General features: G+C 46.6%; 1 protein-coding gene across 6 annotated transcripts in view; it reads left to right on the forward strand.

The window, feature by feature from the left end:
- LOC135391875 (activating transcription factor 7-interacting protein 1-like) overlaps positions 1-22,308 on the forward strand; it is a 34,474-nt gene that overhangs the window by 1,059 nt on the left and 11,107 nt on the right. Inside the window, exons 1-13 of one of the 6 annotated variants that reach the window (XM_064622389.1) lie at positions 1,764-1,959; positions 6,886-7,413; positions 8,344-8,756; positions 11,021-11,098; positions 11,266-11,421; positions 11,564-11,868; positions 11,937-12,113; positions 12,769-12,861; positions 17,651-17,728; positions 18,317-18,476; positions 18,571-18,719; positions 20,762-21,011; positions 21,136-21,431. In XM_064622389.1, coding sequence (XP_064478459.1) covers positions 6,965-7,413; positions 8,344-8,756; positions 11,021-11,098; positions 11,266-11,421; positions 11,564-11,868; positions 11,937-12,113; positions 12,769-12,861; positions 17,651-17,728; positions 18,317-18,476; positions 18,571-18,719; positions 20,762-21,011; positions 21,136-21,431 — 2,604 coding nt within the window. In that variant the 5' untranslated portion in view covers positions 1,764-1,959; positions 6,886-6,964. Of the gene's footprint in view, positions 1-1,763; positions 1,960-6,885; positions 7,414-8,343; positions 8,757-11,020; positions 11,099-11,265; positions 11,422-11,563; positions 11,869-11,936; positions 12,114-12,768; positions 12,862-17,650; positions 17,729-18,316; positions 18,477-18,570; positions 18,720-20,761; positions 21,012-21,135; positions 21,432-22,308 lie in introns of those variants that run through there. The other 5 variants (XM_064622391.1, XM_064622392.1, XM_064622394.1 and 2 more) reach the window with 5 other exon arrangements.

Below are 22,308 nucleotides of genomic sequence, written 5' to 3' on the forward strand. Positions count from 1 at the left end.
ACCCTCTTTGCAACTGCGTCGGAACAGGCTTCGGAGCCTTTGCACACCTGGCACTACATTCGGCTGGTGGAGTGATACCGGACGCTTTATCAAGCCCACATGATCAAGACGCAAGGCTCTGAAATCCAGAGATAACGGGTCTATCCAATATGTTGTTCTAAATGTACTTTAAAAAAAACGTAAGCGCGCGAACTTTAACCCAACGAAGCATGAACACCAATCTGCCGCATCCGCTTATGGTTTAATTTCGTGTGTATCTGCTCCGGCAGAAACATTCGACCCGACCGAATCATCTGTCGCGTGTGAAGATTGTCTACAGTAATAATCGTTGCGGTATTGTTTGAGAGATATCCTAGTTTGCAGACATGCCATAAAAAAAGAAAGAAAGAAAAGTGCGTTTGAGCAGAAATGGAATTATGAAAGACGTGTCTTGCACAGGTTTATACAGCCGCGTCGATAAGTTTGCAGTGCCTGCAGTATCACTTCCTTGTGGAGAAGAATAACACGGACAGGAGGCTATTATATATTCAGCTGGGCGCAGAAGTGCCGGAATAAAATGATACACCTGTTTCTTCGATCATGATTACGTGAATGGACGTCGTCGTCGAAGGCAGATGCAGTGGAGATATGATGCGATATTGCGGGTTATCTGATATTTGATTTGGCTCTACTTTCGTTTGTCGCTTCTCTTTTCCCCAAAGGTGTAGTTCTCTTAAGAACGATAACGATTAGTCTGATGGTATTTTTCATATAACTATTTCTCACTCTCGATATCAAGATATGCATAGGGTATCAGTGTTGTCAGACTGGATAACTGATAATGTACGGAAGCCAGTGGGAAGTGAGTACACTGCTGGCAATACTCATACCACCAAACTGCGCCAAATAGGCACAAGTATGGCGAAGGCAACGTACGTAACCATCAAAGGTTGCTGCTGACTGCGCAGTTGCGCACCGCGCATGCTGTGAGCGCGTGACCTTGTGACGGCAGCACAAAACGGCACCACGTGACCGCGGGCGGAGCTTATCGGGCGATGTTCGTGCGTTCCGTGGTCCTCGTCATGGTTGCTTCAGGAAAGGGAATCGCGTGCCTTTAGGGTTGCTAAGGGCCAATGCGACAAAGAGAGAGAGAGAAGAAAAAAAATCGTAGCGCAGGGAAGCGTTTGCCGTGGAAGTTTTTCCGTCTCGCTTTGCGTTATTTGGAGGAACCGTTGGGCGAGGCAGTGTATCCGCAAGACGTCTCTTTTGTGCTTGAGACGCGCCTTGCAGTAAGAGAGGGGGAAAATTATGTTAAAATTATAATACTAGGAATAAAGTTATGTAAAAGGTGCTAGAAACATTGCACCAAATTGCACAAACTTCGTTCGGTTCGGTGTCTACCGACCACGATTTAGTTGAAACGACTAGCTTTACGAGTATCTACTTTTAAGGGTGAGGGCGTTGCGGTTTTTCCTCAGCAGAGTGTTAGTGGCAAGGGGAATTCACCGTCTAGTACGTGGACGACGGACGTGTGGGTAACTAAACGTAACAGAGTCACATGACTTGACACGTGATGCCAAAAGTGGTGCTGGGCTGGCAGTTTTTTGTTACTTCTAGAGTCTTTTTGGCGGACTTCGTAGAATGCTGGGAGCCGCAAGTGGCCCCAAGACTTACATCCGTTAGCAACGATTGGTTTGTGCGCATACGTTGCTAGGCGCTGATTGGGCGGATTACACCTCCTCTCTCTCTGTCTCGGGATTGGGTGCGCTTCATCCGGGAGCCCGAATCGCGATGCATTCTGGGACGAGACTCTGCTCGTTGTGTTTGGCGTAACGAACTTTGTTAGAAATGTGCGGAAAATTGTTATTAGCCGTAAAATAATCAGCGGGTGTTGGTGTTCACACGGAGTTCACCTACAACTGTTGTCATTGGAAGTTCCTTCGTTCGCTTCGGAGCGCCGGTGCATCGTCTGCAACCGCGGTAACAATTTGCTTTTTACATTTTATTTATGGGTGTTGGCTAAGCCTAACGCTTATGACCTTAGAGAAACCCTCCTAACCAGACGTCATGCCCTGAGATAAGAGTACCTGGCTTGTGGGCGTTCTTGAAACGAAGCTTTCGCGGGTTCGTGCTGGGGCTCCCGGTACGCGGAGGGGATGATGTCTCATGCCAGGTGGCGCAGAATTCAATACCATTTGGTCATGCGTGCTACATGTTTGTTTGTTTGAGTTGTCGCGGGCATCGTTCGAGGAAGTGTGTATTACTCGTGTTCTTCGTTTATGGTGCCGTGCTCGTCCACGGTCATTGAAAGACGACGACGACGTTGTTTGTGGTCAACGAGTAAGAAATGAACACACAGCAGCTGCGCGCCACTTGGAGAGCGTGGAATTTGTTTGAAGATTACTGCGAACTTTTAAACACGTCCTCGATTTTACGGCTTATTCCAGAATCAAGCACCGCTGTAGTTTACTGGAAGTAGTTCAGACGAAGGGTTTGCCGTTCGCGACTGCCGAAGCAGTAACTCGAGATATTGTTAGTACTTCCACTGTTCGTTGTCGTGCGAGGTCCACAGCAGAAAAGATGTGAGAGTCGCAGTAGATAATTTCTTTTCGCAACATTTTACAGTTGTATGTGTCACTGCAGTGCCAACATAGTCCTTACCTGGGTTCCTATTATACAGCAACTAATAAAAACGTACTGTGTGATGTGGTGTACTGAAGGCCGAGGTTAACATCGACATGTGGAGGCCATAGGCAAAGGAGAGACGTGTAAAATTTTTGTGACGAGGCAGTGCACAGGCTTAAATTTTGTAGCAGCCAGCCGATGTGTGAGAATTCCACCTTCGTCTTTATGACATCGTGCTGTGTAAATTCTTGTAATATGCAATAAATTTGTAAACGAATGTGTCTCTGTGCAGCAGGATTATGCTCAATATTTGCCATCTTCTCATCGCAGTACCATTGCACGAAAATACTTGTGTTGTCTGGTGTGTTCTTAACAAACGCTGCACGACAATATACATATACTGGATATGTGTGCACAGAACACATATTTTCTCATATTCACGTGTGGTATGGTGCAGTGTTGCTGAAATTTGCTCAAAAGCTCGTCACTTTCCTCCGATAACATTGCTACAAGCAATAAGTAGTGCATGCACTAGTACATAAGTAGTGCAGTAGTGTGTTGTAAATATACAGATACAAGATAACACCATATTGTATCCATCCTCATGGAATGAGCATTTATTTTTCTTACTTGACATCCGCAGTTAAGTTTGAAGTTTGGCATGTTGCTAGTACATGCTTTATAGCATCCCACAGCAAAATGAAAATAATTGCTACGTGTGCCCTTTACTTTTTGGTTAGAAATTGCCACCATCCAGTCTCTGGAACGTTTGCTGCCGGAAGTTTTCCAGAACTAGGAGCTTCAAACTGTGACTGCTCCTTCTGTTTAAGTGTAGTTACACCTAGGGTTCTGCGTTTTCGGAATTTATTCCTGGTGAGATTCGGCGTGTGTTTTTCAGTATGTATACGTTACGTCAAATTGGTATATTTTCATTATTTTCAAGCGTTTTGTGCCAAAAATAGACGCTGAAAAATTTGTAGCTATAATCACTAGTGAGAGCTAAGCAGGGATGTGCTATTTCCCTAAGAACCACACAAAATCTTAACTAAATGACGAGAGAGAGAAAAAAAAGGTTTGTTTTGGATGTTACCTATATTTTGTAAAGCACAATCAATTTACACCACACGTATGCACACATTAATTCCGTTTAGGACTAAGTGTTTTATAAGCATGAGTACATCATTAAACTTTTGACAAACATGGCTGTTGAAGGAGAGCAGCCAATAGGAGGGCACTGAGATTGCAAAGAATTTCCTTTCGTTTGTTGGAGGGTTCCTCGAGTACTTGACCCACTGATAAAAGTGTTAGAGGGTGAGGTATTTCCCTGAACTAGAAGCTGTTTGCTCCGTAGGGCGGTATCCCACACATTCCACCTGGGGACAAGATGAGGGGAAAAACGAAAATGTGATGCCTCGTAAGGAAAAAATTCGATTGGGTACTGGCATTTTTTGTATGTAGCACCATATGTTTTACGATTTTTCAAATTCGTGGGGGAGGGGAATCTGGTGCTATTTACACATGAGAACTCTGGGAGAAATCTGGGCACTCCGATCTCTGTTTGATATGTTATCTGAGAATTTTCAGGTGAAACGAAAGGCATATGAAGCAAGCCACTGCTGGGACACTGGGATGAGAAACAGGAATCTTTATATTTCCGCCCGGACTGGGGCAGTGAATGTTCGCGGTATTCAAACACATGTCCGAGCTCCACAGAAGGCTTCTGCAAAAAGCTTTTTTCTTCCGCAGGAGCGGATTATCAAAGGAGGACAAATAGGTTGTCACAACAGCTCTCTTTGATGGTATTATGATTCACTTTTCCAACGGTTTACCTATAATGACAAGTTGAGGGTCTTTCGGTAGTCAGGGATTTTGGGTAGGTATCGGGTTTTACCCGAATTCTTGAAAACTTGTTAGGGGGTGAACTGTCACGAAAAATTGGGTTTATCCCGAAAACGAAGAACCCTGTGCATACACACTGAAGCTTTTGAGGCCCTGTAGAGTTTGCTGTCTAACTGCTATGAGCAGAGTTGTTTTTCACACAGAACGTGAACCTGCAGATGCTGAACGCTCAACAAAACTGAACAAACGAATTGTGAAGAAAAGCAGGGGGGAGAGGAGGAATGGGAAAAAGCGAGAGATTTGTAAGGAAACCGCACGTCTCATCCACCAAGCCGTTGTGATAGATACGACCACAAATGCTGCAATGCTATATCTCCCTCTCTAAAGTTGACTGTACTCTGTGCTGATTAAATGAAGCCTTGCCTTTGTGCCCTTCGTTAAGTTGGTGTTTCATGATCTTGATGTCTTAGTAGACTTCTTCGTGGGAGCACGAATTTTAAGTTGCCACCTCCCGCACATATCTAAAAGAACTGTGCCGAGTGTGGCATATTATCTGGCTACACAAAGTCATTAGAAATCCACTACTGGCCGATATGATGAACAACTTAAAAGAAACTTGGTGCTTATGAAACAGAGCACGGTCAGCATAGATTAGCTACTACATGTGCCGACCACGATTTACTAGATGGTAACGACCATGTCATATCCAAATTTTCGGCACTGTGCCAAATTTGTTATGGAAATAAAAAGTGCTCTCTCTCTCATAATCGGCAACCGCTATGAGGAGCCCCTCCGCATGATCCGCCAGGAGCGCTACTCATCGGCTTGCGAGATTTACATCATGATTTAATTTTAAATTTGAATGCGCGAAAGTGGACACGCGACTACCGTAGCGGACGACAGAAACAGCTCTGTGAAAATGCATAGAATGATGATGATGATGATAGTCAACTTTAGGAAGAAGCATCGCCCGTGGGACATCCGCCGCTTGTACACGAATACTAAGGCAAGCTGAAGTACATAGTATTATAGAAGTTGAGGAAGCAACAATGGGGCCGATGAGTAGCGCCACCGCTAGCTTCGAAATGCGGCGCTGGGAAGGGGTGCCTGTGACATTGGTCTTTATAATCTAGTAGGTCGTTGTGCCAACTTGCCCAATTTAATATGCTGCGAAATATGATGAATGCCCTGCAACATGAACCTGAGCATGCACAGCCAAAACCAGACTCTTCAGAAGGTGGCAATGAAAAAATCGCTAGGAAGCAAGCGAGCTGGTGAAGATGATGCATAATGTAAAACCCAGAGACTAGGGAACACGAAAGGACAGACACAAACACAAATGATGAAAGATGAGTCAAACACACAGTCTCAAACACAGCTGAAAAATTTTACTTCACATACAAGAATTATATACAACCAGGGGGAAGGGAACAACCAGTTGAGGACAAAAAGGGTCAGTTCGGGGGAACAAGAAGTCTGCTCTTCTTGTTCCCCCGAACTGACCCTTTTTGTCACCCTTTTGACCCCCTTCAACTTGTCATTCTAGGTAAACCGTCGGAAAAGTGAATCATAACACCGGCAAACAGAGCTATTTGTGACAACCTATTTGTCCTCCTTTTATAGTCCCCTCCTGCAGGAGTCAAAGACGAGGTCTTGTGGAGCTCGGGCAAGTGTTTGGATACCGCGGTCATTCACTGCCCCTGTTCCAAGATTCCTCAGAACATCAGTTCTTTCATGTTCCAAGATTCTTGTTTCTCGTCCCAGCGTCACTGCAGTGGCTTGTTTCGTATGCCTTTCGTTTCACCCGAAAATTCCCAGATGACATATCAAACAGAGATTGTAGCACCCAATATCTCCCCGAATTCTCGTGCGTAAATAGCGCCAGATTTTTTTTCCCCCGAATTTGAAAAATTCTAGAACCCGAAAACAAAGAACCCAATGTTTTGTGTGCTGTGCTATCAACAGGTACAGCTTTGGATAGATGCTCTTGGCTGCCCTAAAACTTGTAAGGAACAGAGAATGTGTAGGGTTCTCCGTTTTCGGGTTAAATCCGATTTCTCCCCGAATTGCGCGAGGTCTTTCAGCCTCATGTGGCTTCACGGTGAGTCACCAGAGGGATGAATCACGTTATCAACCTTAATTCTTAAGCACCCAAGGAAACACCTGAAGGTCCTCCTGTCGGTCACCTAAAGGCAGGCTTTTTTTGGACACCTAGTGGAATTCCATTGTTCATCCCTGCAATCATCTCTGCAGCATGACTCACATGATTTTAGTTTCATCCAGAAACATAGATTCTTCCCCGAATTTCCTTTCCAAAGAATCCCCCTATTTTAACCCCCCTGAATTTCAAAAATAATAAAACCCGAGAACGAAGAACCCTAAGAATGTGGGACACAAGAGAGTTAGCAGCTGCTACAAATTTCTTTTTGAACTTGTTTGCAGGTTGTGCCGAGTTTCCCTCTAAATGTCACGCTGAATCATCCAACTTCATTCCAACCAAAAAATGTCACGATCCTAGCAAATGGAAGAGACGGAGAAAGCGTCTGGCCCATTGGAGCAGACCAGTACAAATGGCTCTGCTGAAGAGACGAGGTCGACCGAGGGAAGACAGCCGAAAGAGCCCGACGAAGTTACGGATCCGACCGACGTCGCGGAAGGTAAAAACGGAGCGCAGTCGGAAAGAGAACCGAGCCCGGAACTCCTCGAGGTAGACTCATCTGCAGTGGAGGAGGATTCTGAAGTTGCGGAAGACAAACCCGCGGATGACGACTCGACGAACAGGTCAACGGAGGAAGCTGGGGATACGTTGAGCGGCGACAACAGCACGGAGGAGAAGGACTTGTTACGCCAGAGCGTGGAGGAACGGGAACTGCAGGCGCGGGATACGAGCTTGTGCGATGAGAGTTACGACGAAGACTTTTTGATTATGGATGAAGTACACGGGGACGATGATGAAGATGAGAAAAAAAGGTGAGCAACGGGCCGGGTCCTGTCTGTTTGGTTTTGTGTTTGCTGAGCGGCACTTTGTGATGCTCTAGAGCGGGAGATATTCCAAGCAGCACAACGTCTTGACCCGATAATTGTCCAATATTCGCAATACCGGCCCAATCTTGGACCAATGTTGTGCCGGTATTGCCAATATTGGACTTATATTGGTGCAATATCGGTCCAATATTGGGCCGACATTGCCAATGTTGGGCCAATATCTGGCCGAGCTGTTGTGCTGCTTGGGATATTGCACACGTCCAGGTCCAGACCTAGGTTTCTGGAACATGCGAGTGGCACACTTCTTTCTAGAGCACAACGTTTTTAGCGGTGGACGAAAGCGGGCCCGTCCATTCATTCGGAGGTGTGGACGAAAAAAATAACCTGGAGCAACATTTTTTTATGTCTGTGTGGTGGAGGCTACAGAACGTGATTGCGTGATGACTAACGCGTTGTCTTGCTGATGATCAGTGTTGACACCTTGCTTTGCATCATGATCATCACCCGCAACAATGACACCTGGCACAACAGAAATGTTCCAAGATTGGGCTGTTAGACAGTTTTGAGAGCCAAAGTATCGTTCTGACATCCCGCTGTTAACCTTTCATAGATCCGATCGAGCATACAAGAGAGAAATAGGCCCGGTTTCACCAACGCTGGTTAACTTTGAACCGAGATCAAGGATTGCTAAGACTTCTAGTTAACACTCTGTTTCTTGTTACAAACGTTACGTGGTGACGTGATGAATGTTCTAGTGACAATAACTCTCTACAGTGAAGTAGAGTTCAGCTTAAAACTCAAGTTAAGGGACAGTTGATCTCAGTTCAAATGCCAATCAGCATTGGTGATAATGACGCATAATCTGTGCAAGTGCTTCTAATAATGTTGTTTTATTCTTCCTCTTTTTTTCTTCAGTAGCTTGAAAGCTTCGAAAAGCACACCAACTGGCTCAGTAGAAAGCCTAACCGAGTTGACACCGGTTGAAGTAGACAACAGCAGGGTCGAAGAGAAGCCGGACGCAGAAAAAAACGAAGACGAAACTAAGGAAAAGGTTGAGGAAGACAGTGAGACCATGTCGGCTCAAGAAGGAGGGGAAGTCCCGGCGGCGGAAGAGTACGGCAGCGACGACGATGTCATCATCGAGGAACCGCCGGTGAAGCAGCCGATCGTCATCACGATGAGCGGCGAGGAGGCCTCGTTCAGTGACCCTGTGAAGAAAGACGACAAAAATGCCCCTGACACTGGCACTGAAGCCCCTGAGGCGCCATGCCAGGAAGAAGGGGTCGACAAGGATTCCGTAGAAGCCAAGAGCAGGGACGTCGAAGAAGGTGAGTTTGTGTCGTGAGTAGTCGGTGCAGAATGATAGATGCGCCGATGCAGCGAATTATATAAGTAAGCTTCTCCAGTATCTGCCTGTGACCGGCACAATTTTCGTTTCGTGGGCTGCACTATTTCTTTAAAGTTGGTATCGGGACAAAAAAACGCAGTTGAACAGAAGGTGCGATCAGAATAGTGGATGCCTGAAACACATGTAGCCGGAGTATTTCGTTTTGAAACAGTCAGAAACATTAGTGAATTGATTTAATCAGATTTTGCAACAGGCTGCACACTCCCGGCTGAATTGAGGGGACGATCGCATCTGGAAAACCTATCTATGAAGCAGATACCATTATGTTCGGCATCAGCCGACAACCTCCTTGGTGAATTGTGTCGTCTGAAAAGTGCTCAGATTAAATTTGAAAGATGAGGGGTGCTTCCGCATCCGCGAAGGCTCCGGCGGCAGTGACATCGGGCTTGACGTCACTCCCTAGCAGGAGGAGTGAGAGGGCGCAGCGCAGAGAAGAAAGGCACCGTCCAGATGCCCACACAGCCGCAGCATCCTTTTTTCTCAAAGCTGTGCTCTGATTGGTGGTGGTACAGGGAATAGAGCACTGCACGGGCTCGGGCTCACCCAAAAACATGGTGTGACCTGGCCCGAGGGCCGGACCAGATAAAGCTTTCTTTTTGCGGGCCAGGGCTGCTCCAGCGTCTGCTGTTGTCATGCATGTCATCTAATAACAGTCAAACTATGCCTCTTCCTTTAAGGCGAAACGGCTCTCCAGTGGGGCATGCACATCCGGCAGCGAAACTTCCCATGCGCGAAGTAAAGAACCAGTCATCATTAATCTATATACCAGGTGTCTCAGTTAAATCCCCGGGCTAAATAATTCGCGAACGGGTGCACCAATCGACAAACTTTCCTTTTTTACAAGTATCTGTGCGATACCACCTACAAGTTTCACACCGTGGGAATGAGTGGCAGGAGTTCATTATTTAAATAAATATTCAAATGAGTTTCGTAAAAAACATAACTTCTAAAGCAGGGCGCTGTCGACATTAAAATGGGTACTACCCCTTTTGGGACCTTCAGTGGACACCTTTTAGAGAAAAATCTGCCACCGAAGTGGGTCATTTGTTGCTGTGCGCCCTGCTTTAGAAGTTATGTTTTTTACGAAACTCATTCGAATTTTTATTTAAATAATGAGCGCCTCCCACTCATTCACACGGTGCGCAGTTTGTAGTTGGTATCGAACAGATACTTGTAAAAAAAGAAAGTTTGTCGATTGATGCACCTGTTTGCGAATTATTTAGCCCAGGGATTTAACTGAAACACCTGCTATAATCTAATCGTGGGTGCATGCAAAGACAGCAATAATCAGCGAGCTGGATGCAACAATGTTTCGATAAGGTTCCTCCAATCCCACTGTTGTGCAGGACCTGTGACCGCAAGTTCAAAATACCAATGAGTAATGGCAACGTTGCAAAGTCATTTGAACCTGCATTCACTGTGACGAATGATAGCAGGATGCCTGTACAGGGTGTCCCAGAAAACGTGTCATTGAATTATAATTAAAAAAAAAAAGACTACGGTACCTAGAAACATGCGGTCAACGGCATTTGTTCTTACTAGGTTTTCGCCACCTCCTGATGTGTGAATGTCATCTAACTTAAGTTTTAATATGTCATTTATTGCGAGCTGAACTAGGAAATTTGCCAAGTAGAGGTGACTTTTTTACCACACCAATATGAAGCACATGAATTTGCTCAAGCCCATGGTAGTTGACACGGATATTGAGAAGCTATCCCGTCAGAAAAAAATTGCCAAACGTCGTTTCCCAGTGCAAGCAGCCTAGCGCTCAACGGCTTTTTGTGTGCCCTGATCGTTCGCCCTGTTCGCATCGTTCGCCCTGATCGCCCTGTTCGACGAAATGAGGTTGCTAAACTTGGCCCATACCGAAATAGAAAGAGATAAGACGGGCACAGCTTATCGCATCCGGCTTCTGCTAGGATCGTGCCTTCCTTCCCCCAATTTGAAGAACTGTCACTTTTTCTCGATTAGATTAGTCACCTAGTAGTTGTATGGCCCTCATTATGCTCTAGTAGCTTTTTATTTTAAAAAAATCTGTAACGCTTGAAAAACGGAATTTGTTCGCAAATTTATCGCTACCACCCTTCAAAGGGTCTCCACCGCTCTCAGATTCTTTTGGTGTATGGTGGGGAAGGTTGTCGTAACACTTGCGGCTAATTGCTACTTGATCGTTGTTCTCCTCAGCAAAGAAGACTTTGATGGAAGACACCAGCGTTGAGGCCTCTCAGTCGTCCTCGTCGGAGCTGCCCGTTGAGAATGGATGTATGTACACCTGTCTGTCATCGTGGTTAATGCCCAAACAGAAGCAGGAGATTTTAGTAAAATAAATGATATGATAAAAATTATAAATAATATACATATATATAAATAAATAAAATAAAAATATATAATATATAAATAAAAAAATCAATCTGTAATTCTTACTGCAGCAGCAGACGACAGTAAAGAGGAGAAGAGTGATACCAAGAAGGACTTGCCAGAATGCAACGGGACGTCGTCACAGGTGAAACGGCCGCTCAGCCCTGAGGGTTGGATAGACGCTGACGTTGAGGCGGCAAAGAAAATCAAGTGCGAGGCTGCTAATTGTGAGTATTCAACATTTTTTTTAAATATGCGTGTGCTTTGGTGATTCCGACGGTGACTCCGAGCACGATTTTTTTTCTTTTTAAATCGAGAATCGGTTTAATAATTTTGTTAGACGACTGACCTTAATGTACCACGCAACAGGTGTTGCAGAAACGAATCGAGCCGTAGCAGACGTGAAGGACGGCATGGCCGCGGAGGTCGCGGCGGCGATGGGCGACCAGAAAGTCGTGGTGATGACTCGAGGCGAGCTGGAGAAGTACGTGAATCTCCGAGTGCAGGAGAGCCTGGCGAAGCAGGAGCAGACGATGCTCCAACCGATGGAGAAGAAATGTGACACTCTGCACCGAGCCCTGGAGCGGTGGCGACGACGGTCGTTTCAGTTGCAGAAGCAGCTCAACGAGTTCGTCTGCGAACAGGACAAGTGTGCTGGGGCGCGGACGGACCGCGTAAGTAGGCCCGAGTGGCAGCGTGCTGATGTCCCTCTGGCTGTTCCTTACTCCTCGTCGCGTTTAAGGTTCATCAGCGGTCGGTGGGCGTATGCGTCCGCATGCCGCCGTTGAGGAGCGCTGCCCCGACGATGCCCACCATTCGCACCAGCCCAAGCGCCGGCTCCATTGTGTCCAGCACACCGACTTCATCCGCGTCCACCCCTCAGGCCAGTCGCAGCAGCATCAACGTCAGCACAACTGCTGTAAGTAGCGTCTCTTTCCGCCGTATTTTTATAAAATGCAATGGACAGCTTACAGTTGAGCTTTGAGTCTTGCTTAGTGTTCGGTGCAATAGGTTGCTAAAAAAGAGTGGGTAATAATTCTGGGTCAGTAATCCTGCGGGTTTAGTGATTTACCCAGACTCCCCACACACTACGCCCCCCAACACCCTCCCCCTGCCCCTCTTTCCTGTGCACCACTTCCAGGGGGGCCTTTTTATCAGCTATTCGAGACACTTGTGGGCAAAAATAAATCAAGCTGTTAACAATGTCACTGTAATAATGCCCTACAGTGCTTACGATTCTCGTGCTTAGGGTTTACACCAACAGACGTCACCAAGATGGTTGACCCAGATGTGACGATCTAATCAATTTTCGAATTCCCTTAATTTATCGTGTCCTTTTTTTATTTTCTGGTGCTGGCACCTCCACCTTCAAGTCCCCAAGCACGTGTCGAAGATAATGTTTTAAACATTGCGTTACTGTGACCTGAAGTCCCTACATGTTCCAGTTGTCTGTTGTGGGTCCACTGTATCTTCCTGTCCTTGCATTCTGCGAAAAAATTGAGAAAGTATGGGGTTAAATTGTTGTGTCGATTCTGCTAACTGCGTCTTGCCTTCACCCCTGTTGACCACTGCAGGCAAGAGGCTCTATGGCGCCCACGGTCAGAGTCCTGACTGTGCCGCCGCCAGCCACTGCTGCGCCCACGGTGCTCAGCAGGCTGTCTACGCAGGTAATGACGACGAAGGCTCCCCCTGCACTTTGCACTCCCTTCCCCTCTGACTCCTGCAGTGGCGGCGTAGCTTTTTCACTGCTGGTTGCACCGTGCTGAGTTGCATGCTTTCTCTGTTGGTCACGTATTTTTTTTGTTATCAAGGCCCTGGTTTTTCTGCTGCGGCAAATCTCAAATTCTGCGGCAAGGGATCGGAAATTCTGCAGTTTTCCGCGGCGGGTGCTTTTACGCATCTAGGCCAGTGGTTCTCAAACTGGGTTCCACGGAACACAGGGGTTCCGCGAGCTGCCTTCCTGGGTTCCGCGAGAAGGCTGCTGCCTCGGCCCCTATCCATTCACAGAACTTGAATTCCCCCGCCCAAGCTCACTTGGCAGGCCAGAAGCGCGTGCACCACAGCTGCGGCTATCGTTCACGTCCCCTTTTCCATTGTTTATGGGCGCTTTGGCTTGTTGACAGACCCCTTACTAGGCAAAGAAGTAGGCCTGGAATGTGCCAGCGAGAAGCTCCGTGACCTCTTCGTGGAGGCCTGATGTACGTGATATCTGATGTACTGCGATGTTTAAGAACAGGGGTTCCTTCGTCCTTCTGGCTAGGTCCAAAGGGTTCCCCGGGCCAAAAAAGTTTGAGAACCACTGATCTAGGCTGACGGAGATATACGAATACAAGATCTTTATTAACTTGCGGAGCACAGAAGTAAAGTGCCTGCAGATACAAAATACGGATGTAGCTATGCATCTCACGGCAGTTTGTGCTGTTTTAACACTAGCGTAACTAGAGCCTGAAGTTTTGGGGTTTAACCCGATTCTTCCCCGAATTGAAGGTTGCCACTTTAGGGTGAGACCAGATTTTTACCTGGCCAGCTGCCCTCACTGAAACATCTGTAGGAACAAACGCTAGTTTGTTTGGCAGTAAACGCAATTACATCACTGTTTGTACCAAACCAGTACAATTCGTTTGAGTAATAGAGCCCAATTTCTCCCCGAATTTGGCATATGGGCTTCCCCAAGAGGGAACGTTCAGCCACCACACTGTTCACCTTGAGGAACGCGCTAGATGGAATATCGCCGATGAGAGCAAAACAGAAGCAAGACAGGTTGGATGTGAGCTTGACCAGTGCTGCCAACATGAGATGTGTGGTACACGTTTATTTTCCGCTCGGGTGGTGCTTGAAAGGGTGTTACGAGCCGTAGGTACATCCATCTCAGACACCAAAACTTTGTTCTTCAGTCAAGATTCGTAGTTCCGCGGAATTCCGTACAAAACCCCAAATTCTGCGATACGTCCTGAACTCAGCGCATTTTCGCTGAATCGTGGAAGAGTCTGGGCCTTAATTGTTATTGAGGTGACTGGCTTTCTGTAGCTTTGTGGTTTAATATTCCAGCACTGTTTGCTTGCCTGCTTCGGGATTGTCCTTTTTTTCTCTCTCTCTCTCTCTCTCTCTCAGCTTGTCAAGTTTGAGGTTTCGAGGTGTTGTGGGCTACATGGAAAGGATGCTGTTGTTTGTGAATGTGATTGCATTAACCGTTTGAGACGTTCGGTTCAGTCGAGTTTTGGTTCCCTCTGTAGCTGTCTGTGGTTCTTCACCTGTCCTGTTCTTGTTCTGTGCCTGTTCTTTCACTTTAGTGCTCACGTTGATGTAAACAGTGGTGGTTTACTTCGAAGTGAAGGCGTTATAAATAAGAAGACTGTGCAGATAACTTGATATTGAGTGACTCAAATATGTCTAAACCAGAAAGAGAGAGCGACAGTGCTTGCAAAGTGATGAGACCTGCAAGGTTATCTAACGGGCTACTACTACTACTACGTTGCGCTGTTATTCCAGAAGGGGGGGGGGGGAAGGTCACCAAAGCACTTGTAAGTTGAGTAAAAGGCAGCAGTAATGTTTTTGTCAGTTTAGTCTAGTCTTTTTTCCTCCGTGTTTTTCCCTGTGTTAACTCAAAAGTAATACACGGGAAGAAATTGAAGGTATGTTATTGTTTTTTCACAGTTTTGTTGAAGCATTGTATGTTATGCACGACGTTGGCGCTGGATAGCCCTTCCAGTACCGTGCGTTCCTAGGAGCCGACACGCGTGACACACCGTCCAGGTGTTCCTGGCAGGGGGAGATGCTTCCGTGTAGTTCGTGCTACGCTGAGTGTGCGCAAGGGCTTAATTGAGGCAAATCTTACAGTGGTGTCATTTGGTTGTTGATGTCATTCCCCTCGTGACACCCTCAGACTTCCCCGGTTGAGAACCCCGGATTTAGGAGCTGTTCCTGCGGGCGTTACCAGTTGCATAGCCAGAAAAATATTTTGGGAGGAATTCTATGGGGGCTTTAAATGGGGGAGGAGGATTATGCCCCTTTTTCCCTCTCCCACATGCACTACCAAAGCTACGACTTCAGGGAAAGGGGAGGTTGAACCCCCCCCCCCCCCCCCGGCTACGCAACTGGGCGTAACAGATACGCACAAACGGCTATAGTCGTATTCAACTTAAGAAGGAAAATAAATCTGGCCATCTACATGCACCGTTGGAGATAAGGAGATATAATAGCGCGCCAGGAGAGATACTGCAGCGCCACCAGGCTTGTAAAAAAGGTTTTAGTGTTAGCTTCGAGTTTTAGCAACCCTTAATCTCGGTTTAAAGTTAACCAGCGTTGGTGAAACCAGGCCAAGGTTTCTTTTCCTTCTTAAGTTGAACACGACTATAGGGGTTACTGCAAGCCCATGTGCCACCTCAGCCAAACCTCGACCGCACGCGACTCCCCACGCGGGTACCATCCGACACGAGACAAGACCGTAAACGAAAGAGCGGCCAGGTTATTAACTATGGTGACGATTCTCAAAGGACACTACTAAAGGACATGAGAGGATTCTCAAATTAATGGAATTCTACTGCAATTGAAACCGAACACTTCCCCCGTACCCATTTGTTTGCAGGGAAAGGAAAACTTGTTTGGCGTAATAAATATATTTTCATTCGCTGTGGAGCACAGTGAATGAAACAGTCATGATGAGTTCACCGAACTGACTGGTCTGTTCTTCTGGCACTCTGTGATTGTAGCAAAAGCATTTTGAAATATGCCTGGTTATAACATCGCTGCATGCTTGTAACATATTGGTACACAGGTTAATTCCAGGGTTTTCTGAGAAGGTGTTCAGGGGCATAGGTAGGGTTCAGTGTTTTCGGTTTTAACCGAAAAACACAGAAAAACACACACTGGGTAAATTTTCCTTAATTCGGTTTTAATCGAAAAAACACCCGAATACAGAGGGACATTCCGAGAACGATGACAGAGATAAACTGCTGCACATGCCCAGCAAGTTGTTGATGCGGATCAGAAAACCACACAGAAATATGATGCTTGTGAAAAATATCCGTTTACTTTTTCTGCTTACTCTTCCTTTTCTACTTTTTCTACTACCCCGATAAATGTCTACTACCTGATAAATGTCGGGTAGACCATGTACGCACCAGGAAAAACATAGAAAAATGCAGATTTCGTGAAAATCAATAAACACCGATAAACATATGCCGCATCCTCCCACAAATAAAAACCGAAAACGCGGAACCCTAGGTTATAGGGCAGCATGCTACATGCACTTCCTAGGATTAATTGATGCTCGTGGTGGTGATGTAAATTGAGGGGCTCCTGCTCACCTTCTATCCGCCCCAGCGTACACATACTATTACGTAAAGCAATATACCATATTTGACCGCATATAATTAGGGCCTGACTTTTTAGGGTTAAACCCGTATCCGCCCGATATTTACCCCCCGAACTAAATCTGTAAAATTCGGGTTTAACCCGAATCTACCCGAAAACATCCGGGTCGCGTGGCACACTCATAAGCGTGCATTAAAATAAAGTTTGATAACATTGCTAAACATTAGTTCCACGTTAAGACAAATTTTTATTAAACAATAAAAAATAACCCGAATACACCCGAACTCCTGACGACAGAATATGCCGTAACTGGATTTAACCCGAATACACCCGAATTTTCCAATGAAAAATATCGACCGATATTTACCCCCCGAATTTGGCCAAAAATAAAACCCGAAAAAGTCAGGCCCTACATATAATGTGAACCCGCGTATATGCAACGCGACTTTTTCGCTATTCCACAGGGGAAAATCTGCTGCGATCCTGCGGATAGTGCGATGCACGGTAGTTGCATTCTCCTGCGATAATGGTTACAACTGCAGATGCCGGGCAGAAGTGGATTGGATGTGAACACTTTCCAGAAGATTTATTGAGCAAAAACATCATCATGCTTGACCACTCATTGCTGTCACTTAACTGATGACGATTGTCAAGTAATTGACACAGTGTCCATTGCTGATGCCAATGACTGACGTTCGACTCATTCATGTCGAACTTTCAGGATACCGGCATGTTATTTGAAGCCTCAGCTTCCAATATAGGTTGCCTTTTTGAATTTCGCAGTTTAGGCAGAATTTTCTAGTCACTTTCAGTTGTGCCAGTGCACATGTTCAAAGTAGCAGAACACTCACTAACACGTGTGGAAGAGCGACACACTTTCCTTTCACCCTCTCTCAGCACTTGCTTTGTCACATGATGCACTGCTGTAGATGAATCACTGTGGAGCTGGGAAGGGCAGATTGGAAATTCTAAGGGCGAGAGGCCCGTGATCGCGGGCGCAGCGCCTCAGTACTGCGTATAATACGACCCAATTTTTAAGGGCTCATTTTGGAAATAAAACACCTCACGTAATATGCGGTCAAATACGGTACTACAAGTAAAAACGGCTACTATAGTTCCAGGGATCTCGCATTACTCTTTCAGACAACCAGTGCGAGCGGGACGACCAACGTCCCCGTTCCACTCCAACTCATCGCCAACACCTCATCTCCTACATCCCAAGTAAGCTCAATTGTTTTTTTTTTTTGTTTTTTTTTTGTGCATTTTGTTTTTGGATGTTCGGTCCTGTACCAGCACCCCACTGGTTGTGACTAGAGCCTGAAGTTTTAGGGTTTTAGCCGATTCTTCCCCGAATTTGCACCCGGAATTGAAGGTTGACACTTTAGGGTGAAACCCGATTTTTACCCGGCAAATTGCCCTCACTGAGACGTCTGTAGGAATGCAATAGCTTATTCGTTTGACAGCAAATGCAGTTGCATCACCGTTTGTACCAAACCAGTACAGTTCATTTGTAATAGAGCCCGATTTCTCCCCAAATTTAGTGTACTGGAAGCTTTTTTCACCCGAATTCGCATGAATTTAGTGCACATGTTTATTTATCCGATTTTTACCCCCCGAATTTAGGAAAAAATATTTCCCGAAAACTTCAGGCTCTAGTTGTGATGAAAGCTTGAATGTAAAGTGCAAACTTTTTTTTTTGCTGCTTTTGAGGCACTTCCCAGCGCTGTAGTACCTTGGAACTTACCTAATGAAAAATTGAGTGAGTGAGAAAGAAAGATAATGTTTTTCAAAAAAAAAATTTTCTCGCAGGTGAAATCAGTGAGCCTCCCATGCACCACAGGCTCCAATACCGTTGTGCGTACCGTGACAATGATGCCTTCGTCGACGGCGGTCGTCACAACGTCTGCGGGCGTCAAGGTTATCGATCTCACTCAGGAAGAAGATGCCAACTTGGCACGGCTTGTCGCAGGTATACGAGGGCACGCTTCCCTACGCAGGAGACAGGATCGAGCAGCGGTTGTCTTTTTGTTGCTTTAACTGCACAAACACTTATCCTAAACTAGGGTCTACCGTGTCAGGAGGAAGCATTCTTACGAACAAGACCACTTTTGCAGTGTCTACCGCTGCGGGAGCTGGCGGCACCGTGCAAAAGATCACGGTGCCATCGTCTGCCATCCCCATGCTCAGTGCAGCGCCCACTTCTCTCGTTCAGGTATGCGCCCAGCCCCAGGGGCGTCGGAAGTGTTATCGTTACGGGGAGGGGAGAGCTGAAGCTCAAAGGGTTGGTACATTAAGGCACGACCTGCTAGATTATAACGACCATGTCATAATTAGAGCCTGAAGTTCTAGGGTTCAACCCGTTTCTTCCCCGAATTTGCACCCCGAATTGAAAGTTCCCTAGGGTGAAACCCGATTTTTACCCGGCAAATTGCCCTCACTGGGACATCCGTAGAAATGCACTAACTTACTTGTTTGGTAGTAAATGCAGTTACATCACCGTTGGTACCAAACCGCTACAGTTAGTTTGAATAACTGAGCCCGATTTCTCCTGGAATTTAGCGTACTGGAAGTTTTTTCACCCGAATTTGCACGAATTTAGTGCACACGTTTATTTACCTGATTTTTAAACCCCCCCCCCACCCGAATGTAGGAAAAAATATTTCCCGAAAACTTCAGGCTCTAGTCATGATTGGCAACCCCTATGAGGAGCCCGTCCGCACAATCCGCTAGGGGGGCGCTACTCATCGGCCAGCAATATCTGCATCATGCAAATTTGAATTCTGACCGCGCAGAAGCAGACGTACGACTACCGTAGCAGACGACAGCAGCAGCTACTATGAAGACGCGTAGAATGATGATGATAATCAGCTTTAGAAAGAAGCATCTCTCTTGGGACATCCACCGCTTGTACAAAAATACTAGCTGAAGTACAGAGTATATTGCAGAAATTGAGGAAGCAATAAGCAGGCCGATGAGTAGCGCCACCGCTAGCTTCCAAATGCGGTGCTGGGAAGGGGTGCCTATGACACGGTCGTTATAATCTAGTAGGTCGTGCATTAAATGGATGGTCACCTCCGCACCCATTGACCTAGAAACGATCGCAGTATTTCATGTCTTGCTGACCAGTGACGATGATACTGCAAATTTTCGTGCAATTTGATGTTGTACACCATAAGAGCAGACGCTGATTGTTGAGAGTATGGCGGAAGCCCCTCTCTGGAAATACGAAACGTCCGAATGAAATTGACCAATCGGGGGGAACATTCGTACGAGCCACTTGAGTGGCGACTGTCTCGTCAGTCAGTCGACTAAGAGCTGCCGTCTCATTCGCACTTCAAATATATGTGACCATGATGTTGTTGCTGCTGGGGCTTTCTGAGCTGCAAAGGAAATGGTAATTTGCGAAAATCTGTTTATTTAATATCCAAGCACTTCTCTGGACAGAAAATTTACCCAAAACTGTAGTTACTCGCATGTGGGACACACACTTTCGTATTAAATACGCCCCCCAACTCGAACACCAAAATGCCGGTACCCCCCCCCTGCATATTAAAACCACCTGACTTTCAGTAGTACAATCAGCTCGTGTCAGTCAGCATGAGCGAATGTGTCACGCTCGCGGAGCCGTACAGCCATCGAGAACGAGTGCCTTGTGCCGGAGTGACAAATGATGAGCGTAGAAGAGAAGAGGAAAAGGGCAACGCCAGGCAACCACTGAGCAGTGATCCCTTTCACTTGCCGGCACCGCGCGATTCCTCGTTTTCGCTTGCAGACGACTCCACGCTCTTTCCTGTGTCTTCCTCCCTTTCCCAGTTCGTGTCAGTTGGGGGGAGGGGGGACGAAGTTCAAGGCTGACCTTGCGCTCTTGCAGTTCCCGCATGAACTCTCCCTTCTCCCGTGACCCCACGCTTTCAAAGGATTAAAGGAGCTAATGCGAAGAGATAATGTGATAACTGACCACGTGTTTGGCACCATCTGTCACTCTCTCTCCGACCTGTTTGCAGCCAAAATGATGGCCAGTACAACAGGACAACGCGAAAACAACCTGGATTAACCGACAAGTACGCGGGAAACCGCTTCGGCTTGAACGGTTATTGAATGCATTGGGTTGAAATGTCACCCCCGTTGGGGGATTCCGCTCAAGTACTTTGAAAGCGGAACTACGGCTTACGCATTTACGGCTTAATCGAGTTTTTACCGTATGGGACACCTGTCAATCTGCACTTTTGGTCACATCATTTTTTCTTCCTGCAGGTGTCATCAGTGTCTTCTAAGAACACAAGCACGACACACGTGATTGGGTCGCCCAACGTTCCAACGTCAACCGGAACGATCAGGATCGGCCAGCCGGTGGTGGCAGCACCCCAGCGGGTAACGTACCTGCTGCCAAACTTGTCTCCCAATGTGGTGGTAAACCAGCGGGAAGGCAACCCGCGGCTCGCCAACTCCACCATGTCCATGCCCACGATTCTTCTGCGGATGACGTCGCCGGCAAATAATTTAGGTATGCGCTTCTACCCCTCTTACATTTTTACAGTGGGGAAAGGGCCAGTTTTGTTGTTCTGAACCGGGAGCTGTACCTTTTCTTCTTTTTTTTTTAAAGTTGAAAGTTGGAAACATTCATTCAGTTCCAGGAAGCACCATCTCCATGAGCAGTCTGACACCCCAGCCCGGCAGTGGGGGAAACCTGATGGTGGCGCCACCAGGAACCCAGGTCCGCATGATCCGTGCGCCGACACCGGTTGCGCTGCAGAAAGGAGGCAACACATTCACCCTGCCACCTGGCACAACCGTAGTACGCGCACCAGTCACCATCCCCAGTGCTGCGGGCACCACTGTGGTCACCAAGTCAGACCACGGTCTCCCCACGCAAAGGGTGGTGGTCACCGGGTCACTTCCAGCGGCGGATTCAAGTCTGGCCAAGGTTAGTGTATTTGAGAGGCATGGTAGTAGGGTTAACAAAGACTTCCAGATAGTGATGAGGGATCCAGGAAGACAAAACGTTAGAGCAGAGGTGACAGCACGAGCCGTATAAAGGGGCACTAAAATACTAAAATGCGAAAACAAGTTTGCTTCATATTACGTTACATACGATGTTAATTTTGCGCTTCAAGACTGATTCCGTTACAAAGCTACAATGGGAATTATACGGGACTATTATTATGCGGGCTGTTGTTATACGGGAATTATACGGGACTATTATTATATGGTCTGTTGTTATACGGGAATTATACGGGACTATTATTATACGGACTTTTGTTATACGGGAATTATACGGGCTTCAGCTCGCGCATCAGGTGCTTCTAGTCCATGCTGCGCGTGCACACCACGGAGGACTCCTGGCAACAAACATGGTGCAGGTTACGGATCTGACTGGTGTCTGAAGGACGTGAAGATAATATCTGTCAGTGGAACATTCGTGATAACTGTTGTGGGCTACAATTCAGTAAATCGCAGCAATGCGCATCATGGCATGCGTGTACCCACCCTGCACTACTACTGGCCCAGTTCCAAATCTATACGCACAAGTTAGGCATGGGCACGCTTCTCCTGCTGTCTCATTGGATGCCGCCAATCTTCGCTTCCTGTGGGTTCATTTGATTGGTTGCCGCCAAAGATGGCGCTGTTGTCTTTGTGTGTTTCCTCTAAAGGGTATTGCTGTGTGAACTAATTTTGCTTGCAGTATACTAATTGAAACAAGTTGCTTTTGCATTCTAGTGCCCCCTGTGGTTAACCCTGTGTTTGTTTAGAAGCTGTCCTACTGTCATTTGCGTAAAGCTATTGTAGACAGTGTTGCCAGG

Source organism: Ornithodoros turicata, chromosome 4, assembly GCF_037126465.1.
Source record: "Ornithodoros turicata isolate Travis chromosome 4, ASM3712646v1, whole genome shotgun sequence".
In the NCBI taxonomy this organism is placed as follows: Eukaryota; Metazoa; Arthropoda; class Arachnida; order Ixodida; family Argasidae; genus Ornithodoros; species Ornithodoros turicata.